The 22,257-nt window shown below is 43.5% G+C and overlaps 1 protein-coding gene across 1 annotated transcript in view; it reads right to left on the reverse strand.

Moving 5' to 3' along the window:
* Frmd7 (FERM domain containing 7) overlaps positions 1–22,257 on the reverse strand; it is an 87,742-nt gene that overhangs the window by 5,896 nt on the left and 59,589 nt on the right. The window contains exons 4-9 of the mRNA XM_075958541.1: positions 12,738–12,842; positions 11,889–11,931; positions 10,071–10,104; positions 7,196–7,293; positions 1,257–1,371; positions 912–1,059 (exon numbers count right to left, since the gene is read on the reverse strand). Of these exons, the coding sequence (XP_075814656.1) occupies positions 912–1,059; positions 1,257–1,371; positions 7,196–7,293; positions 10,071–10,104; positions 11,889–11,931; positions 12,738–12,842 (543 nt within the window). The remainder of the gene's footprint in view (positions 1–911; positions 1,060–1,256; positions 1,372–7,195; positions 7,294–10,070; positions 10,105–11,888; positions 11,932–12,737; positions 12,843–22,257) is intronic.

A 22,257-nucleotide genomic window follows, 5' to 3' on the forward strand; every position in this document is an offset into this window, starting at 1 on the left:
TGATATAATGCCCTCTGTGATCTCACCCCTCCCTGTCTGCAAACAACAAGTGCTAAAAGAAAAAACCCGATTATCCTGCTGCCTCATTTAATTAATAAATCTTCAGCAGTTCCTCGCTAGCCACATCATTAAATGTGGGCTGGGTTTTGTTGTTCAATATACAACCATCTCTCCCACTGCTTGTTACTTCAAGCTTCTGTCTATATCTGTACCATCATCCCTGTGACCTCTTCATTCTCCCTGCCCCAAATGCCTTCTGCATCATCCGACTTCTTACCAGTGCTGATAGCCCACTCTCTGGGACATTCTGACAGCAGTTCATTTCTAGCTCCTTTAAGGAATTTTGGTTTTAAGCAGAGCAGAAAAACCAAAATTGTTTAGTGGAGTTGAGGGCGTGGGGACAGGGCGGCGTGATGGTAGAAGACAATGGCCCTTCAAGTTGACTTCTAACTTGAAATCCCAAATCCCAGGGAAACAATGGTGTGGTAAACAGCAGCAGTTGCCGGTGGGATTCAACATTAATTCCCTACCAGCTGACACCGGTTATGCCCAATGCAAAGAGTTCTAAGAAAGGACGCATCACAGTTTGGACCACTCAGGGTGGATCTTAACCATCTGGCATGTACTAGAGTCAAAGATTCCCTAAGAGCCTCTTGATTTTTCTCACTTCACCATGCTGGCCTAATCTAAAGTGTGATGGTCTCAAAGCCCAGACAGTACATTACTGACCACACACAGGGGCAAAGCACATTTTGGGGAGAGGGCTTTTGCACACCATTTTATTAGCTCTACTGCCCTTGTAGTTGATGGTATGACAAAGCCCTATGACCCTCTGGGGAACAGATATTCAAGTTGAAGTCACGATAACCACTCCCAGCACACTGAAGGGCACTCAAGGGAAGAGTTAGTACCCGTAACACCAGTACTCCCATGTGAGTAACAGCCAGGTAGATCTGCATCCCTTCGCCATCGCTGGCAGGCTGAGGTCTGATGCCATACATATCCAATTTCCTTGCTATGTCCAGTAGCAGAATGTCTGATTCAGCTGGGCTCCGGCCCCTGCAATGGGAAGGGATTCGTGAGCCCAACAAATGCAGCAAAACTCACCCCGCCCCTCAACCTTTTCTCTGAGAGATGTACACAGACTGAGCGTGTTCTTGGGACTGAAGCTTCTCAGACGTAAAGTTTGCTCTCAAGAGTCGGTCCTAGCTTTAGTGTCCTCCACTGGGAAAGCAGGGGCCAGGGGACGTACTTACACGTGCTGCTGGTGAAAGTGCATGATCTTGCTCTCTAAACAGTCTTGGCTTGGGAAATACTGGGTTTGTACCAGATGCTTCCTAACTGTTTCTTCATGAAAGTCTCCTAGTTCTGCTGTACAATAGAAAAGTGACAGTTTTCACATTTCCATTGAGGAATTAATGTACAACCTAAGAAACGTCCCATTTAGCCCCCAAAAGCCTTTTCTCTGCAGCTAGTGTAGCCTAATTCCCCAGCACGCCCCATGCTTTGAGTATATTTCTGTCTGTACAGGAGGAAGTAATGAACTTGTTCTCACATCACAAGCGGCGGGTTTCTGTGAGCTCTCAGCTTGGATTGTGGGTCACACACCCAGAACAGACATTAAAAGCTCCAAAATCCATTTTAAAAGAGGAAAGCCACGCACACAGGGACTCTCAGATGGGTACACAGGAAAAAAGATGACATGGGGACACAGAAAGAAAACTGCCTTCATCAGGATGACGAAAGAGGCTTCGAACTAAAGGAAACCTTCCAACGCCTTCATCTTAGACTCCAGCCTCCAGGGCGGTGAGGAGTCATCCGCTCATTTAAACTTTCCAGTCCTCGGGATTTTCCTATGAGGAACCTAGTAAAGACTAACACATCCCAAATTTCCTTCTGCTATGACTAGCCATTGTCATAATCAGAGAATAAATATCAACTATAGTGCACGCTAACTACAGCCAAGTCATCAGTCTACCCTTGGGCAATTTAGTAAATCCCCAACAATTTGAGTCCCTGACAGACAAATCATCCTTTCCAAATCGCTGGAAGTTTATCTATGAAGCTAATTTACTCTTTTTCAGACATCTCCAGTCTTGTTAGAGACAACTACTACAGGATAAAGTCCGCTCTGGCAGCTATGCACTTAGAATTCTCTGCCCCTACTGTAAATGGCATTTGTCTTCTTTGACTTTTGTTCTCTTTGGAATTGTTATGTTCTTCTGGGTCTAAGATTCATATGAGTTATTTTCTGATTGTTTTTTCTCCTAAAGTCAACGTTTAGAGCACTTTGTTCTCCACTGTTGCTTTTAATCTAAGATACCTGGACAAGAAGAGATATAGCCACACCTATTATTCACATATGTTCTCTCTCTCTCTCTCTCTCTCTCTCTCTCTCTCCCCCTCTCTCTCTCCCTCTCTCTCTCTCCCTCCTCTCTCTCTTGCTTATAACTTCACCACAACATTTCTCCCTTCTATGTCCTCCCTCCAAAGCCTTACATGTACCCTTTCCCACTGTCCTTCCAATTATGACCTCCTTTTTCATTAATTGTTATTGCATGCATATATGTATATACATACATACTGTAGGCCATATATAGTGTTTAAGAGTAATACACTCTTTGTGGAATCCTGTGATATTCTCATTTTGAGTAAAATACATGTACATGGCTAAGAACACTATATAAATAAGGAACTAAAGAAACCATATTCAACCTGATAAAAAGTTCTCTATGAAAATAATCTGTGGCTAACAATATAGTCATATCACATAGCAAGATAATAAAGACTTTCCCTTAAAGGCAGAAATAAGATAAAGAAGCTTGCTTTGGCCACATTACCCAGTATTGTACTTATGAGCACAGTAAGTACAACCAGACCAGGAAAAGATACTTGAAACTTTTGCAATGTAAATAAAAAGATAAAATTGTCTTCTGAAGATATAAAGATTTACAGACTTCCAGTTTTTACAGATTTACAATATTTACAGATTTCCAAGAAACCAAGAGAGAACAATGAAGCTTAAACGAAAAGTCAAGAACTAAATTCTCAGAGTTCTTTTTGACAAAGCTGTCAAGATAATGCAGTGAAGAAATAACAATCTTTTCAATGAATTGTTTCAGCACAAAGGGAAATACATCTGAAAAAATACAATACAAACCAGTTACAGTTAAATCATCACTCTGTCCATCGGGAATCTAGAAAATACCCAGCAATGCTACCCGAATCCCTTCCAGATGAATCCTTCTGACCTTTCTAAATAGTTGGCCGTTTATCTGTGACCTCATGTAACACACCACACAAGTATACTGGAAGTGAACTCAAAATGGATCAGAGACTTACATCTAAGGGGTTAACCTAGGAAAGACCTAGAAGAAAAGTAAGAAGAAGAATGTCTTGTGGCTATGAGAATTTGTTTTAAAAAAGAAACCATTCTAAAATTCAATGGTAAGATAAAACATTTCAAAATGGGCAAAAATATTTCAGTGGACATGGATCAATCTCAGTCTCTCTGTCTCTGTCTCTCCGTCTCTGTCTCTGTCTCTCTCTCTCTGAATAATCACATGAAAAGGTGTTCAAAACAATTAGTTGGTCATTAGAACAATGCTAGTTACAATTTTTATGTACCCACAGTCCTGGTCTCTCAACCTTGACCAGAGAGGCCTCTTTTTGCATTGGGCAGCTGTCAATACAGAGACTCCTAATTGGTCAAAGTACTGTAAATAGGAGATTAAACTAAACTGAATATCCTCACCACCAAGCATAGTTCAGGAAACAGAAAAATAGGGGCAAGGAGGCAGAGGGAATAACAGGGTTGGAGGATGGGGAGGATTGCTGTAAGATGCTGTCCTCTGAACACTATGAGGCCAGTGCACTATGAACTCCCAGCAGCTGTGATTACCTGCACAAATCGAACGAGCCAAAATTCTGGTACAGATAGGGCAGGTGATCTCTGGGCCCCAGTCTTTAGTGTGGAGCTACTGGCAGTTCATAGCTGCTGGAGAAGGGAGAGAATCGCTCTTCTTTGAGGGGGTAGCCACTGGTAGATTTCCTGTGTTCCAGGGAATGGTCCCATATCCATGCGCATGGGGGCAGTACTAACTGGACTTAATGGGTTATCGGAAACAAAACAAAACAAAATAGAAGGTATGAAGTTGGGAGGGGCATATGTTGGGGGATACAGAGGGAACTGGCCTGGAAAACCAGCGGGGTCTGACCATATTTCATTGTAGGAAATATCAAAGAATAAGAATAAAGAAAAAAGCTAGTTATCCAGGTAATGAGCTATTTCTTTCTACCTACTAGGATAGTCATAATTCCCAGTTATATCCCCGTCTCTGAGAGTTTTCTGTGGACATTATAGAAGTGTTCTAAACTGGACTGTAGCCATAGCTGGATGGACATGAATTTACTAAAACCCATTGGTCTGTGTATTATAAATGAGTAAATTCTACAGCATGTAAATTATACCTCAATTGAGTCATTTTTTTTTAGAATACAGCACACACTCACACACATCATATATGAACATCTTTCAGGTTCCTTAAGAACAAAACCCTATAACAACCATCAGGAAAATGTAAGAACATAAGTCATTGTTAATTTCCTCTCCGTGTGACAATTTAGCAGGAAAAATATGGTATCGCCAGTAGCAGAAACTGTCAGCTGCTATGTTCAAGTGTTAGGTCTTTCTGGTTCAACTCCTATCACCTCTTTTAAAGATCTCCTCTTATCATTCTGCCTACTGCCACCATTCCCTTCTAAGTGCTAGAGTTTATCAAAGCAGCCAATATGGTTTTCTTACAACTTAATTCAGATTTTGTTCTTATATTTAAAACAGTGGCCAAGAATTCCTTCTGATGGAGGTGCTTCTGATGATCAAAAGGAAATGGTCTTTTTTCTCCTACCTCAGTCTTCTTTCCCTATGGTTCCTACCTCATTTAGAGTCGTGTTCTAGACCTTCAGTGTGCTTGGAACTCCCCTCTACTTACTCACTCAGGCTGCAGCCAGTCACAAAGCCTTCTTGATGTTTCTTAAACACACCAGGCAAGTCCTCCCCTCTGGCCTTTTCCACAGAGTTTTCCCTATGTGTGGCCCTCTCTGTTACTAGACTTGGCTCCTTTGCTCACTTTTGTGCCTCCTACAAACTATTGTTCAACTGTCCCCTTTATGCTAGGCTTACCCTCCCCACTTTATTGCAATGCCCAGCACCCACACCTAGAATCCCCCATCTCCCTTTTATGTTCTGTTTTTTTTCCATTGCTCTCATTCCCTCTGAACATTCATATGATTTTTTTTGTCATTTTGGTCAATGTCTGACTCTCTTGCTCTGCCAGAATGTGGGGTCCATGAAGACAAAGGTTGGGTCATAGCTCACTACTGTGCTCTCGATGCTTATAATAGGATCTAGCAAGGTGGCACTTACTCCATAGTTTTGTTGTTTAATGAATGATGAAGAAAGATCATACTATGTGTTTCTAAGAAGGACTATTTATCTAAATTATGCAAAGAATGTTTGGTAGGGACTATGTGGCTAGAGGTGCATAAAAGACGTGTAACTATTAAAATGCCAAAGCCAGAATGGTTGGGTTCTTGAATGTCTAGCCTACAGCAGGCACTCAGCAAATATTGGACCAGTGAGAAAATGGGCAGATAAATGAGCAATTGGCCTGTGGTTCTGTGTGTGACCTTGAGTCCTCTGAGTCTGACCGGGATTGATTGAAGTGCTAACTCGCTAGGCCCGCAGCTTTTTCTCCACAAAATCAATGTCTTTTGACTACATACCTTCTGGAAAAGCTGAAGTAGTCTGTACTCTATGTGAAATGGTCATTGGGCAATGCCCAACTCTATATGGCAGTACTGTTAAGAATAAAATTGGGGTCCTCCCCAAGAGGTCACCTGGAGCCTGACCCTCTTAAACTTCTTTCTAAAGAGGTAACTGACGGAGAAGGAAGCTCCTCCTAGCTGCTCTACGCCACGCGTCATACGTCAGTGCCAAGAATGACACTGGGCATGTGGCTCGTGGTTTCATTTGCCACCATGTCTCCTAGATAGACACTATTCTTGAGCTACGTGTGGGCATTCTTCATGCCCTGTGTACAGTGCTTCTTGAGCCATCACCAATTTTATGCTGCTTCCTCTGCCCATCTTCACATTCAGTTCCCATGTATTCCTTTAAGTCCAGTACAGAATCCATCTCCTCCACCAACTTTCCTTGACGCCTATGGCATTTTCCATCTGCTGCCTTTTTGAGAGTCCGGAGCTCTCTTTTCCCAGCTGGGAGTCACTTGACACACTGCCTAGGATGTAATACCGATCCAAGCACTTCACTGTGTTGTTCTTAGCAACATCCGAAGTCTACCATTTATGGACTGGTAGAAAGGTAATGAACAAAGGTCAGAAATGAACTTAGGAAATAAACAAAAAAATAAACCCCGAAGTTATGATTCTGCAGGATTATCAAGGAACATTGTATTCTTGGGAGGCTTCTTCAAAATAGAGAAAGTCCAGCTGGCCTTTGAAAAGATGTTATCTCACACCGCCTAGCCCCTACCCTCCAGACTGCAGGAACAGCATGGTCTGGCCTGTGTAACTCCGTCCCAGGCATGTCCCCATGCTTCCCCAGGCCTCCTCCAGTCTACCTTTACTGTTCTTGCTAGTCCAACTGCTGGGCTGCTGACATGCTGAGAACACTGGCCTAAGCCTGGTGCCTTTCAGTCTCTTTCCACCTTCCCCACTCCATAATTTACGCTCTTCAGAAAACATGGAGCAGACATATAGCCTAGGGCAAGCAGAGGGAGCAGGGACTCCTTGGTTAAATCCAAGGCAAGAATTAGTCAACCCAGTTCCTGGACAGCAAGTCAAGGGACGGTGACAGCAGGGTAGGTAGATTGAAGTAGGATAAACCAGCACTTACTTTTACCCATCAGAAGCACCTCCATGAGATGGCATTCTTGTCACTATTTTAAATACAAGAACGTCAGGCTCACAGAAATAAGGGAGCGTGCTTTACAGTCATGACAAGGGACAAGATTTTATTCGGATCTCAATGAGTATGATGAAGCACCACTTCACTGTCTCTGAACGAGGTCTTCTTTCCTCTTAATGCTGAATGAATACAGTGCCAAGCATGCAAACTGGAGGTGTTTGGCTCTGTTCCTGGCGAATGGGCGAGACGTAGAGTTTTGGTACTTACATTGTAAGATGTGCGACACCATTAATGCTGTACAGTTGTCACTGCATGGGAGCCTTCCCAGAGCCAAGTCCTTCTTGATTTGAAGAGTGAAAAGATACCTACAAAGGATTGGAGGAAGAGATCTTGACAAAGAAGCAGGAATACAGAAGGAAAATTTCCTTTCTCCCAGACCCAAGCTAATTCTAAGAAGGAACAGCATCCAGTCCATCAGAGGCCTTTGGGGGGTGGTGAATCATACATAGGCTTTGCTTCAGAACCAACCCAATCCCAGCCCACAACTGGCTGACTCAGCACTTTGGCAGGTTCTGCGACTGTTAGGAATTGCCCTGACTGTAGCCTGCCACCAGCTTGAGGGACTCGGCCAATCCTCTACTAGTGCTTTCTGCTGTGGAAACGACCACATCCTGAGCTAGAGAAGCAGGAGCCCCAGCAAGCACAGACTCTGGGGAACACTGAGAGCAGCCAGGTAGGTAGGGCCCTAAGAATTCCTGAGGCCGGGGGAGCATTAGCAATCACCACATTTTACAATGACGCCAAGCTCTTCTGAGCAGACTGTAGCGCTAGGGTACTGGAACCGGTGCTGGAACCTAACATCTGCGGCTGAATGTAGGCTACCTACCCAAAGAGCAGATCTCAGGAGTCAAGGCAATCAAGCCAGGCCTGTGCCCACCTTATTCCTTCGTCTAGACTGCCATGGTACCGCCAATCGGAGCCCATTTGAGTACATTACAAACAGTAGGTGGACAACTAATGGCTGATGAGCTTGGCCATGCGGAATCTTCATCAGGGACCATAAAATGCAGGTTTGTGTTTAGGGTTCTTCCCCGAACTGGACTTAAGGCCTTAGGAAAGGAGAACTCGTGTGTGTGTGTGTGTGTGTGTGTGTGTGTGTGTGTGCTTGTTCATATGTGTGTGTACAGAGGTCAGAGGACAATTTTGTATATCAGTCCCTGCTTTCCACCTTATGTAAAATAAGATTTTAGACATTAATTTCGCTGGCTTACCAGTTTCTAGGCATGCCTCTCCTCTCAGTGTAAAAGCACTGGGATTATACCCCATGTCCAGCTTTATTTGGGTTACAGGGATTTGAACTCAGGGATTCACTCTTGTGTGGCAAGTGCTTTTTTACATAACCATCTCTCCAGTCCCAGGGCCCATTTTTTGGTGAATAAGTGTATAAGAAAGACTCTACTGCTTTCTTGTCCAGAGCAAAACTCAGTTACAGTACTTTCTTTTCTATACAAGCACATGCATTACCTATTCTATTTCCCTATATAAAATAAAATATCCTAGATTAGATTCTATGTGAGGTTTTCAGTGACTAATGCCCTGAAGGCAATGTAATAAAAGATAACTAGTTGCAGATGATAAATGAAAATCTGGTCTGAAGAATCTTGACACGTGATCATTTAGTTCATGGAAGCTTTAACTGTGATGTCCCTTCAAATTGTAGTGACTCTAATGCCCTAGAAATGATTCCATCAACATAGTTATTTTTGTATAATATTCTCAGAAGTCCATGCATTGGCCCCAAACAATAAGGTATATTTTTAAACTCTACAACACGTAGGTTTTTATTCCTTTTAGTTGTCACTGCTGGATTGTGTGGTTCTTTGTTTGTTGTGACAGGTTCCACTTTGTAGCCCAGGCTGGCCTAAAATTTCCTACATATCCCAGGCTACCCTTGAATTCACAGCATTCTTCCTGTCTCGACCTGTGGAGTGCTGCAGCTACAAGCATGAGCGATCACACCCAGCTCAGTTGTGTATTCTTAAATGGAGCAACAAGGAAAATCTACAGGAACCCTCACATTTACCGTTGCCTGTTTTCAAATATAGTTGGATATGCTATTAATCGGTCACTTTGCAGAAGCTAGAGGGAATTGAAGTTTGTTCTTAGCAAGGAAAAAGAAAACCTTTTGTCGTTTGATTATCCCTCATTGAGAAAAAGGCATCACACTGCTTCAGTAGTAACAAGCACCACCTAAGAAGACAGCAGCCTGCTACAAATCCTTACTCTGAATAATTGATGAAATATTTATCATCACATTAATTTTCTCGTATTTTTGAGAAAGTTCATCCCCATCAAAATTGGTCATAGTTTAAAACCCAACTACCAAGATTTAGTGAATGCAAGCTAGTTTACACAGCAAGGAAGCGAGAGTGGTGGACAACAGCGAAATGTGGAGAGAAGCAGAGCAGGGAAGGCAAGCAACTGTGCAAAGAGCCCACACCAAAGGTGCAAGTCAGTCGGCCCCCTGTGGAAGGGAAAGGCACTAGGGAGATGAACGCCCAACAACCTGCAGTTTTTCACTCAGTCAACTTTAGCTTCCAGGATGTACTTCTTATCTGTAATCTAAAAGACCTCGCTCCTTTCTATGGGTAGCAGTGTCAGTCTAGAAAGCAGACTGTGTTTTGGGGAAGTGTTGCAGTGGCAATTTCATTTTGCCGAAGTAGGTTTCCACTGCAATTACCAAGAGCATTTCTCATAAGCATATATCGTCATTACAGAATGCTTCCCTTTCTGCCTATGGGATCCCGCTATTCATTTCCAATGATCACGAGCATTGGCTCACCCCAAAGCTATGCTGATTGAAACACAGATGGCATAGAACAGCATACTATTGTGACACTTAACGGATTAAGCCTTGAATGCCACCCAGGTTTACCACTCATCTATTCTTAGTTCTGAAATTTGGAGAGATTAACATTTGGGGGGTCAGCCAGATCTTCCCCCTTTCTAGCCCTTCACCTTGATTCAGAGAATGACATAATCCCAAGCCATGCAAAAGGGAATCAGAGCCCCTTCTTCAATAGCTGAAGAATAGGTATTCTCAAGTAGCATCTTTCAGCACACACACAGTTAAACAATTTACCTTGTGAGTTCTTCCCGAAGGTGTCCAGGGTCCACTGGGAAAAATTTCACCATAAATTTGAAAACAACCTCCTTAGGATCTTAAAACACAATATCTCCATAAGTTTTCTTAAATGTTCATTACAACAGTTAAGTCTCTCTCTCTCTCTCTCTCTCTCTCTCTCTCTCTCTCTCTCTCTCTCTCTCTCTCTCAGACACACACACACAGGCACACACACACACTCATGCACACACACACACACACACAGTGTTCTTTACATTTTGGGTTTTCACATGTATGTTGTTTTCATTTCTGGATTGTGACCCCATGTGTACAGCAGTTGAGTACGTCCTCCCAATCAGCCCCTCTTCACACCCTTTCTCCCTTCGGGTTTCTTTTGTAAAGATATGTCCACTGGGGGCCTACTCTGTCTTTTCTTAAGAAGTGAGTTATTCAGAAGACTATTTACAGCTCACTGTCTGTGAATGTCCAGCCACGCATGAGGAAAGGGCCCAGGTTCAGCTCAAGCACGTGAGTGGATGTCCTAAGGGTTTCATAAAAGGAAGGCCAAACAATGTGGGCCAGTGTCTCTATCAATCTTAAAATATACCCCTGAGAAACCACATTTGCACATGTTCACACCTACTTGCATTTGAAAATGAGAAACTTGAGGCTGGGGTGGAGCTCACTGGTAGGATACTTTGCTAGCATATACAAGGTCCAGGGTTCTATCCCCAGTACCAGAAGAAAAAGAATAAAGTTTGTTAGATCGAAAGTAACCGCACACAAGAAGGAACAGTGTCGTCCGTTCAATACATCATTTCCGGGTGTTCTTCACTGCGGGATATTATTCTAAGAAGATACGGAAATTACAAGATACTCAAGTGCTCCCAGTCTTGTTGGAGAGACAAATAATTAAACAGACCAATTTGAGTACCACACAGCCTAGGTTGAGGAAGCCTTCCTGGAGGAACTGACAGCTAAGTACGTTAGCAGAGGCAGGAATTGAAATGGTAAGTGGGAGGGACAAATCGCTTACTATAGGGTCTAGAGCTTTGCGTACCATGTTAAAAAGGTTGAACTTCAGAGGTAATTAGGGAGCCAGGGAAGCATTTTAAGCAGAAGGGAGATGTGGTGTGGTCAGGATTATATATTTCAGTTGATCCCTTGAAGAGTGATAGAGGTGCTTTAATTGGAGAAAAATCAGTTCAGAAGCTACTGGAATTGGGTGACATACATCACAGAATTGGGGGAAGTAGAGTCACAGGAGACATCAAAGTGTTAAGAGCAGAGTGGACCAAGGAACCAGGAAGAGACTGAAGCAATGTTTCCCAAAGTGTTAAGATCCACTTGCAAAAGGAAAATGCCTGTGCAGTTAGTTAAACGGCCATGCCCCTGAACCCTTGTCCCACAAATGAGGTGCCGTGTGAGATACAGGAATCATCTGAACATAAACTGAAGCAAATGGCAAGGCTGGCGATGGCAGGAAAGGAAAGAATTTTCAGGCAGAAGGTGAACATTCTCAGAGATTAACACTAAGGATGCTTGAGGCTTCACAGGGCGCCCCGTGAGATACGCTCCCACGCGCCATCTGCAGGTGGTGTAATTACCAGAACCCTTCAGATGTACTCCAAGACCAGCCACATGAGCTTCTTTAGCTCAGACTAAACTAAGGCAATTTTCTCTATTGCTAAACTTACTGGACAGATGAGGGGCTGAGGCAACCTGTCTAAAGCCCTCTTCCCCATTTCAGTAGGGTGAGGGATTGTGTGGGGTTATAGAATCACTTTTCCAGTGTGAGTTGAGGACGACATTCCTTGAGTGATCTTCCATACTTACTTTTTACTTGCTTTGTTATGGGCTTCAGCAGTTCCAGCCAAACCTGCAGTAACATCAGTGAAACAATTGGTAGAACACAGCAGCAGTGACAGAGGTTTTTTTTCTTTCTTTTTTTTCTTTTTTTGGTACCAGATAAAGGTCAACATCAAATGAACAAACCCCGGGACGATTTAGATTTCCAGAAATAGTTGGTAACAGTTATGTCAATGAGATGATATACCTTCCCCATTCTCAGAAAGCCCCCCTCGTAGTTCCCAGTGACAGTGAACACTGCTGATCTATAAACTCTGCATTGGTGACGATTCAATCACCGCTTCCCTGCCTGGGTAGGATGATAGAGGCAAGACTCATCCCTGGCTACGAGGACTCATAAAAACATCTGGCTTCACATTTGAGTCTCGCCTTTCCCCTTGCCCATGCTCACTTAAGAATGAGCCTTTCTGGGAAGGCATCAGATTACAGATATGCCAAGGCAAGATGCAGCAGAAGAACCTTCTGAAAGTTAGATCCCAAGAAATGGGGAAAGAAATCTCCCTAAACAGTCATGAGGTCAGGAGTCTTAATTCTGGGGACTAAAGTCCAACCATTCAAAATAGATAAGACTCTGATAGCTGGTCAAAGAGTAACAGAAAAGGGTCATAAGGCAGAAGAATTTGTTTGGCAAACCAAGATAGCTTAAAAAACAAAGCAGGGGGGAGGGAAGTCGGTTTTAAATACAGTGATTTTGCAAGGTATAAATAGGTTTTGCATTTTAAATACGGGATTGAGCCTTGTGTACCTAGGTGCAAACTGCATCTTGAAGCATTTCTAGACACACAAAATCCTGTTTAAAAAACAAAAAGCACTTACATTATTTCCAGAATGACTGCAGAATTCTAATCCAAAATATTCCTTTTCCGAAAGATTAAGGTGGCTGCAACTCAGGTTAAAGAGCGCCTTTCCGGATGATTTTTGCTAAACAAAACAGATTGTAGCACAGTTTGAGTTCCTAGCATGGATGCATGGTAAGGGGGAGAAGCAATGCCTTTCTTCAAGCCTTTCTGTTTAGAGGACCTGCGCATTGCAAAAAGACATTCGGAACTTTACAGATACAGACAGATCTCCCTACAGATATTCTAGCCACATCGCTAAGAACTCCTCAGACTAATGCCAAGCCCTCTTGGAAGAGATAACCTTGCACTCAGCAGTCACTGATCTACACATTTATCCTTCACATTAAAAAAAGCCTTAATTCATTTATTGCAGGCAGCTTGAATGATTTTCCCCAAACCGACAGACGGTTTAATCAAGATGTAAATCTGACCCTACCGTAGCCCTACTTCAAGTCCTCCTTTGGGAAGAGCCTGACTGCTCAGCCAGGGAGGATGGCATCTCCTTTCTCTCACTCTGCCCGCTTGCCTCTCCAGCTGTGTCTCTTGCCCCATCTCCCGGACGCATGGCTCTCTACTGATCTCAGCTTGCCTGCAGCTCTCCTGACATGTCAAGGCGTTTCATACCTCCGAGCCTCAGCGCATGTCATTCCTTCTCCACAGCCTTCCTGCCCTTCCCACCTCTCTTTGGTTTGGCTTACTCCTACTCAGCTCGGATAGCATTGCCCTAGGAGAGCTTTCCAGATGCTCCCTGAGTTCCCATTCACCCTGGCTTACCTCAAGCAGGACACATCTTACCCTGCTTGTCTGCCTTCCCCCTTATTTGAAAAAAAAAAAAATCCCTCCATATCAAGAAGCAGCCTTTCTTTTCATTGTGACTCCTCAAGTCTGGCTCAGAGCTTGTACAGTAGAGGCTTTTAAGGGATTGCTGTCCTAACTGGAAGTTGATCGAATTCATCATATGAGTTTTCTGAGTAAATTTCATTTTGGCAGCTTTGCCCGCAAAATCTCCATACAGCATGTTCCATTCACGCAAGTCCCACATATTTCTTCATAAAGCCCCCACACACTCTGAGCCCAAAGCGGTGCCACTTTCTTAGGCTTCTCTGGGAACCGGCACTTTGAATAGGACCGGCTGTGTGCAAATCTCATCGAGCTCAGTATGGCTTTAAGGGCCACCATCACCCAACCCAAGTGTCACGCTGTTGCAGGAAAGATGGCTATGGGAAAATTGGACCCTGGCTGACCGTCACAAAAACATGCCGCTGAAAACCCCTAGCTAAAGCAAAGTCGGAGGGTGCCCAGCGTGCTGAGAAAGAAGCCAGGTGTGGGGTCACGGAAGTGGAGTTGCAAGTCGCTGAGCCATGGAATTAAGAGCAACTAGGAGAGCAGGGGTCACCCTAAGGCAGTGGCACACTGAACAGTCTACATCTGGGATTTAATAGCTTCCAGGAAGGTAGCCCACCTCCCCACCACTTCCCCCACTGACCAAAACTATGCTGCTCACCCCCTTCCCTTTCCTCCTCTGGTTACACTGCACAGAGCTCCAATTTAAGATTCATTTGGGTTAACCAAGGCCCTATTTTTAAACTCAGATAGGCCACAAAGGGCAAAAGAGATTGCACCCCCTCGCACCTGGAGAGAAGGCTAAGGGAAGCAGAGCGTGATTTGATGTGGGAGACCGTGTTGAAGTTACTGGCCAAGAAAAGGGAGTCAGGCCTGGAGCTGGAAGTGGGGGTGCAAAGGGCATGGGGTTGTCGAGTGGGAGAGGAAAGGGCTGGCCAGGGGGGATGGGAAGTGGGGGTGTTTCAGGCCTGTGTGGCAACCTTGCCTAGGGCAAGTGCTGACACAGACCATTCCAGACAGATGAAATCGCTCCTATTTTTAAAGTCCTCCAGACAAGGAGCTGCCACGGGATTTTTATTATGAAGGAAAAAAAAAGAATTTCTAAAGGGAGAAGGATGGCAGCAATACTTTTTCCAACACCGTTTCTGTCGTGAGGACTAAATCCTGGACTCCAGTTTCTTTGCGCTCTCTCTCTCTCTCTCTCTCTCTCTCTCTCTCTCTCTCTCTCTCTCTCTCTCTCTCTCTCCCTCCCTCCCTCCCTTCCTCCCTACCCCCTCCCTCCCTCCCTCCCTCCCTCCCTCCCTCCCTCCCTCCCTTCCTCTCTCCTTCTCTCCCTTCTTCCTACCTCTCTCCATTTTTTGGTCAGATTTTTCCATCACGGTACCTATTCCCTATCAACATTGCCATGCTCTGTATGTTTATATACATGTGTTTACTTAAAAGCTTCTGCACGCACTAAAATACAAAGACAATCACAGAAGGGTTTTAAGTAAGGCTTTTTTTTTTGGCCCCTTTCCTTCAGACCCCACCATGTTTATGACTATAATCCACCAATTCTTCCATCCCTGCAAATATTGCCAAATGGTTCCCGAAGCCTTTAGCTTTTTTGCAGTTGGAGTCTGGGCGCTCCTGTGGCTCAAGTACTCCACCCCCATCTCGGGACAGGCATTTCCCTTCCTAGTGTACATTGAAATTGGCCAGCCTTGTGGAATGTGTTACATAATAGGTAGGCTTTTTGGTTCTGTCTCAACATGCAACCTTTAATTTTTTTCTACCACTTATGATCCAATTCTTCAACGTTTGTATGTCCTTCACAGAATATCTGTTAATATACAGCTTTTTGGTTTTCTCCTTCTCTCTTCTAATTTTCTGTATAATTATCTGCTCTTGTTTAAGACGGTACACTATGACATTCTAATCAAGCTCCTTTGTAGATCTAAAGCCTCTGCCATCAGTCAGTCTTCTTATATAAGAAACGGAGACTCCAATCCTGATTATGGTCCGGGTTTCGCCTCCCTTGGCTAGCCGTAGAGCACTGCCTGCCTTCTAAACAGAACTTCTAATTGTGATGTATCAGAGGTCAAACCTAGAGTTTCACATGTGTTAGACAAGCGCTCTACCACTGGCTACATCTCTAGTCCTTGTGTTGTTTCAAGCTAATGTTTCTGAACTTAGTTATATAATGTCCAATTTACTGGGTCATAACCATTAGAACTGATTTCTGGAGTTCCAAACTCATCATCTCACAAAGGTAATAATATTTCAAATGCTTAGTTGTAAAATTCAGGTTATGGAACTTTCTTTGTACCTAGAGTTGTCAGAACCTGTTTGTTAAATACATCTGGATTGTAATCTTTCTCTATTCACTAAATGAATGGAGGCAAATAATGTAGCTCACAGATCCATCTATCCATTCCAGGTACCTATGATTTTGAATATCTAGATGGGCATTCGATAAGCATTTACTTGACCCAAACATCAAACTGGATTGGTGTACGTTACTATGACAACCCTCTCATGAGGAAACAAACGCTGTATGATCTTGGGGAAATGAGTGAATCTGTCTGAACCTCACTTTACCAGTCTGTGAAATGGAGATGATAGCAATTAAATTAACTCAGAGGGTTATCGTGAGGACTAAGCAAGATAATTCACAATGAGATCTTAGTCTGATGCCTGGCACAACATAACATACAAACATATGTAAAGTATGTATACACAGTGTGGATAACCTAGAGATAAATACAATTACATAAGTATGGAATGATACACAGGAAACTAACAGATTTATTATACTTTCACACAAAATAGGATTGGGGGTGGTCTTCACATATTTTTGCTGTGTATGTGGCTGAGTATTTTTAAATAGGCAAGACCAGTAGAAATTCTCTTGACCAAATTCCACTATGCAGACCAAGTTTTCCTTTCCCTCTTTAAAACAACAGGCAGAATACTATGAAAAAAAGCCCACAGTGAGCGTGGGTGCTGCTGTACAACAACGAGACCCATGCTTATCAGGAACTATTTTCTTCACCGTATTTTGGACAGTGTGATTGGTTAACTCCGCTTGGACAGCTTGACTAGATCATAAACACATAGCCATTATTATGAACAGTTAATAGTCATTTCGACGAAGGTTAGAGCAACCCTTATAAGGACTACAGAAGGGGCAACCCCATGTACTGTCAAATTTGTTTTGGCTATGAAAAACATAAAATATTAGAGAAGAAAATACATCAAAAGTCGATAGAATTTTGTCCTCAGCATTGTTTCCCAATCATCTACATTCTCTTGTCATACTTAAATAAAATGATATTGGAAATGATAGATGTGTGGGATTTATGGGAAAGGGACAAAGGAGAGCATAGTCCATACCTAACAGGCTTTGGTCCTATGAGGAATTATTGGGATATGTACATAAATGTGAAATATATTCTTTATTGGCATGTATACATATATTACTGATATACATATATTACTAATCTCTGCTTCAGCAAGTACTATCAGTTAACAGGCTAAGCAGCACTTTAGAAAAGATTGAGGAAGGCATTCTCACCTATCCCCACTGAGTGCATACTTTGATAATTCAATCACATACAGACTATGTAATTAAGCTTTCAGAAAGATTGGATTAAAATATAGCATATTAGCAGAGTATAATGGGCATTTTTTCTTTTGTCTTTTACTTGTTATATTTTCTAAAGAATTCCAACGGATGTAATAAAATTTAAAAACCTAATATCAAATGAAGTATTTTGCAGAGATGTGCTCACTTCTACTGTTGACGCTAGCATTCAAACTGTTTCTTTTACTCTCCTTCGGAAACTATTCTTGAACTCAGAAATGAGAATTAATTTGTCCTACTTTATGTTCACGGCCATTTTTATCCCCTAATATGACTGCCTTTGGTGTGTTGTGTTGGGCATAACAAAATATCACTCAACCAGAAGAGATTAACTTTCTCACAGTTCTAGAATCTGACAGTAACACGAGGGTACTGGTACTGTGACATGCTGGTAAAATTACCTGTGATGAGTGCCCACCTTGCATAGGCGAAGTCAGCACATCGTGGTGACTAAGCATGCGGGTTTGCAGCCCAGACACACCTATGTCCTGCTCTGACTTTCCTCCCAGGAGATGGGGTGTCTTAGGCAGGCTGCTTTGTCTATCCTGAACTTCAGTTTCCTTCACTGGAAAAATTAGAATATCAAAAGCCAGACCCCAGGACCAGTTATTATATAAGTCCATTTAATGCAAAGTGTCTAGACTCAGCAAACCCATAGAGATAGAAAATAAAGACAGGGTTTCCAGGGGCTAGGGCCTGGGAGGAATGAAGGAGCAATGACTCTTAATTTGTACCAAATTTCTTTTGGGAGTGACTAAAATATTTGAGAGTTAGATAGGGTTTGAAGGTTGTGCAACACAATGAACTATTACAGACATTTATCTGTATACGTTCAAATGAGGAATTTGATAACATTCAAATTATAATCTTAACTTCAAGAAGAATCTCAGTGAGTAGCTCATGGAAATATTCTCCTGAAGTACTTTATATGGTACCTGGCTCGGGGAAGGCTGCCATAAGTGCTGAGTATTTGTACAGTGATCACATAATTTATCAACCATACTTGGATACTTTTAAGGTTGACGGGGCCACTAATAATAACTGCAGCTTCACAACAGGTGTAGCCCAGGACTGTCTTAAACAAACGCTGGTGTGTGGTCACCCAGCTCGCAGCATTTGGACTGCTTACAAAGTCTGTTTTCATAGAAGTGGTGTTCCTTTGTATTATCAGAATCCGGAACGTTAGAGCCCACACACATTATTTCTCCTAATAGTGATGAACGCCGGCTGATGTTTGGTCTTCATAGCCCTGGGTTTCTATTTCCATGCTAATGAGAGCAGAGTGCTTCACTAGTCTTTCCGGTGTCCTCAACACTCTAACACTTCAAAGGTCCATCTCACCCCTCCTTTAGCACGGTCCTCTGCTATTTTTTTTCCTCTTCTCCGGGTTCTTTTGGTTTGCTTGATCTTCACGCTGCTCATACTCTAAGCTTATTTTTGACTCCCTTGCTTCTGTATATACCATTACCCACTATGACCCTTTCCACCTTCTCTTCAATTCAGTACATTGTTGAGACCCCCACCCTGTGCAAGGTGCGTTCCTACTGTCCAGTGAGGATGATGTGAACAGCATAGAGAGGCATTAATATGATGGAACACAGACGGAAAGGCAATGTAGGCACACAGAAAATCACAGCAGTGTGAAGGGCCCAGTGCCTTTGTGTAGGAATGTATGCATGGTCGATATGAGATCCCATCCAAAGGGCACCTAGCTACCCCCAAATGGGATAGTACATAGCACGAGGGACTTCCAGCAGAGGGGATGTCCAACCGGACACAGAGCTAGAACTGGCAAAAGGAAAGAAATAAGGGCCTCAGAAGCAAAAAGGATTAGAAAACCTTGTCTAGACAATGACCAACTGAGCAGTCTGCTGTTGTTAGGAAAGGAAGTGAGACTCGGTAGCTACAAAAGTGGGCAGTAGTAGCCATACATACCAGAGCGTGTGTTTTATGGCATATGAAGTCAAGCCCCCAGATGTGGGCCTCAAGGAGGGAGCAAAAGACATGAATGATTTTTTAAAAAGATATAGACATGGTCAGAATCTTGTTTTAGAAACATAGGGCAGGAAGTAGAGCACAGCTCCCCAAACTATAAATTCCAAGTGAATCCCTTAGGAGGGGGGTCTTGTTCAAAAGTATGCTGATTCAGTAGGTGTGGCCAAAGTCTGAGCGTCTGTGTTTCTCACTGCTCATGAGGCCCTGGGTAGGAGAAATGCTGGCTGGGACTATTTTGAGAAACAAAGTAGGTGAGGATGAACAGAAGATGGGGCAAATGGTGGTCACGAAGATTCTCTAGGGTACCGTCATGATTGTGTTAAGTGAAGAAAATAGATGTGAAGTAAGGCCGTAGGCATGACAACAGAGAAAAGCCAGATGTGAGACAGCACCACAGTGAGCACAAGAGATCAGAGGCAGGGAAGGGGCGAAGCGTCTATTACTGCTGGCATACCCCCTGCCAGGGTAAGGGTGTGCAGACACCACCTCTGAACTCGGTCGCACTTTGCAGTCTACTGGGTTTTTCGTTTCGTTTTCTAAACTGGTCTCTAAAAATGTTTATGTGTGTGTTCATGTGTGCGTGTGTGTAATGTATAAATACGTGTATCCATGCCTCTCCTTTGACCCTCTATCCTTTGCCCAAGTCTGAAAAGCAAAGTAACCCTTGTCGTATCTTACGCCCTCTGCTGGCATAGTGACAAAACAGCCAAACCTCTCATTTATTCCCTCTGCTTTTAAAGTCACTACCTCCACCTGGTGTTTTCTTTCCTGTTTCCTGGGGTGAATTTCAGAGCTTCTTTGTTTTCATATCTCTTTTTCAGCTGACCGCACCCACCCTCTGGAGCTGCTCCAGATCAGCTGTGCCCATAGCAGTACAATCACATTGTATCCTCATGGGGTCTCTTGGGACACGGTTCCTTCTGGACACTCTGCTTGCTCCTCTCCTTTTCTCAAAATCCTTCATTCCTGAACTAGAGCAGTGGATCTCAGCCTTCCTACTGCTGTGACCCTTGAATACAGTTCTTCATATTGTGCTGACCCTCACCCATAACATTATTTGGTTGCTACTTTGTAACTGCAATGTTGCCACTGTTAAGATCGTAATGTGTACTGATATGGAGGATATCTGATACGGGACCCACCTCAGAGGGGTCACAACCCACAGGTTGAGAATCACTGCCAGAGAGCATTTTTGTGGAACCCAGAGCCAATCAGAGAACTCTGGGTAAAGGATGGAACAGGTTCTAAGTCGAGCAAGAGGTTTTGGGGTATTTCTGCATTTAGTCCTGTTTGGTGCATTTCTGAGTTGAAGCACTGTTGTCCATGGTAAGGATTTCATTCAGTCTTCTCCTGTATCTTTCGCTTCCATCCATGCCTGTGTTGGGAAACAACACCAGCAAGTACTTCATCCATACTGAGCCTGCCTCCACCCCCAAGAGAAATCTTTCTCATTTCTTAGCCTCTACTGACCCGGGAACCCAAGGACTCCTTGAAGATTAAACTCTGGCACTGCTTCTCAAACACTATTTTTACTTTTTCATCAAAAATACAAATAACTCTGGGGCCCCAAAAGATGACTGTACTGATAACGGCACTTGTTACTAACCCTGATGACCTGAGCTGGATCTCAGGGACCAACATGGTAGAAGAAGGAATGGACGCCCTAGAGTTTTTGTGCACCATGGCACGCTCACACACATGCATGTGTGCTCTCTCGCTTGCTCTCTCTCTCTCTTCTATCTATCTATCTATCTATCTATCTATCTATCTATCTCTCTCTCTATCTCTCTATTTATCTATCTATCACTGATATATATCATCAAATAAATCAGTTAATTAATACGTTAATAAGCATTTTTAAAGATATAGAAAGGTGAGTGGGCAGCCAGAGAGAAAAATAATAATAATTCTGACACTGCAAAAATTGTGGCATGCATCTTACATATTACTATTATCAGATGCAACCAATTTTCTAAGAAGCAAATGGAAAGGGGAAGGGAAATTAGCACTGGGAAGTTGCCTAGAGATGCAGGCGAGGTGGCTTCTTTAGGGCAGGGCTTCTGGGGGATCATTCCTGGTAAGAAGAGCCCGCCCAAGCTTGGAGAGACTAATTAGCGGCAGTGGCAGCTCCCTTCTAAAATGGGCCGCTCTTTCGCAGGCAACCTTTTAGCTTTTGGTGGGGAGCAAGGTGAGGTTGCACATAAAACAACAAAGACCAAGTAGGAGGTGGACAGAGGCCCTTTCTCCCAGAACCCACCGGACTCAGCCATAAACCCTGGAGGGAAGCAGTTTAACTGAGTACTTGCGATTTCCTCATGGGGGTGGTGGTGGGGGGGGGGGGACAAGCAGAGAGACCAAACCTTAGAGTTGCTGGTGCATGTGTGAAATTCACACCGAATCCAACCACTTCTCATTTGGTTTCGGAAAACCCATAGCTGTTCAAAGCCCTGCATGTGTGCAGGAAAGATGGGAGGCTTCAAATTGCTCAGGATTAACTGCTCAGAGAGAGTTCCAGCCAGGTGACTTTCACTGTCCGGGGGGGGGGGGTCCTGCAGACTCAATTGAGAAGCTGCCTATCACCCCCTTTGCCTTTAGCCATATTGATGCCGAGGGAAAGCAAATTGCAAAGAGAACTCTGGAATCACACAGTGTAGCATCTGATAGGTGATACTTTCTGGCAGACACCCTTTGAAAGTTCCAAGGGAATGAGAATGCTTCATTGCCTGGGGCTTTCCGGAGGCCTGGCAGTGACCTGGACAGGTTGCATCGGATTCAAGTTGCTAGATTGGTTGCAAACTGACTCTCACCACTCAGTCACCCTTTATACTAAGAGGGGAAAAAGGAAAAAAAAACAACCCACAAGATTATCACCCTAATAGCAGCCATGCCCCCACTCCTGGGACATTGAAATTATCATGCTTGTGCTGGAAAGGCTGCTGCAAAGTGACAGGGTAATAACAGCGTTCTTAAGACAGAGCTCCCAAGTCTTCTCGAAATTACTAGCTACTCTGGGTAATTAAAACAATTATAATTG

This window comes from Microtus pennsylvanicus, chromosome X, assembly GCF_037038515.1.
Source record: "Microtus pennsylvanicus isolate mMicPen1 chromosome X, mMicPen1.hap1, whole genome shotgun sequence".
Taxonomy (NCBI): Eukaryota; Metazoa; Chordata; class Mammalia; order Rodentia; family Cricetidae; genus Microtus; species Microtus pennsylvanicus.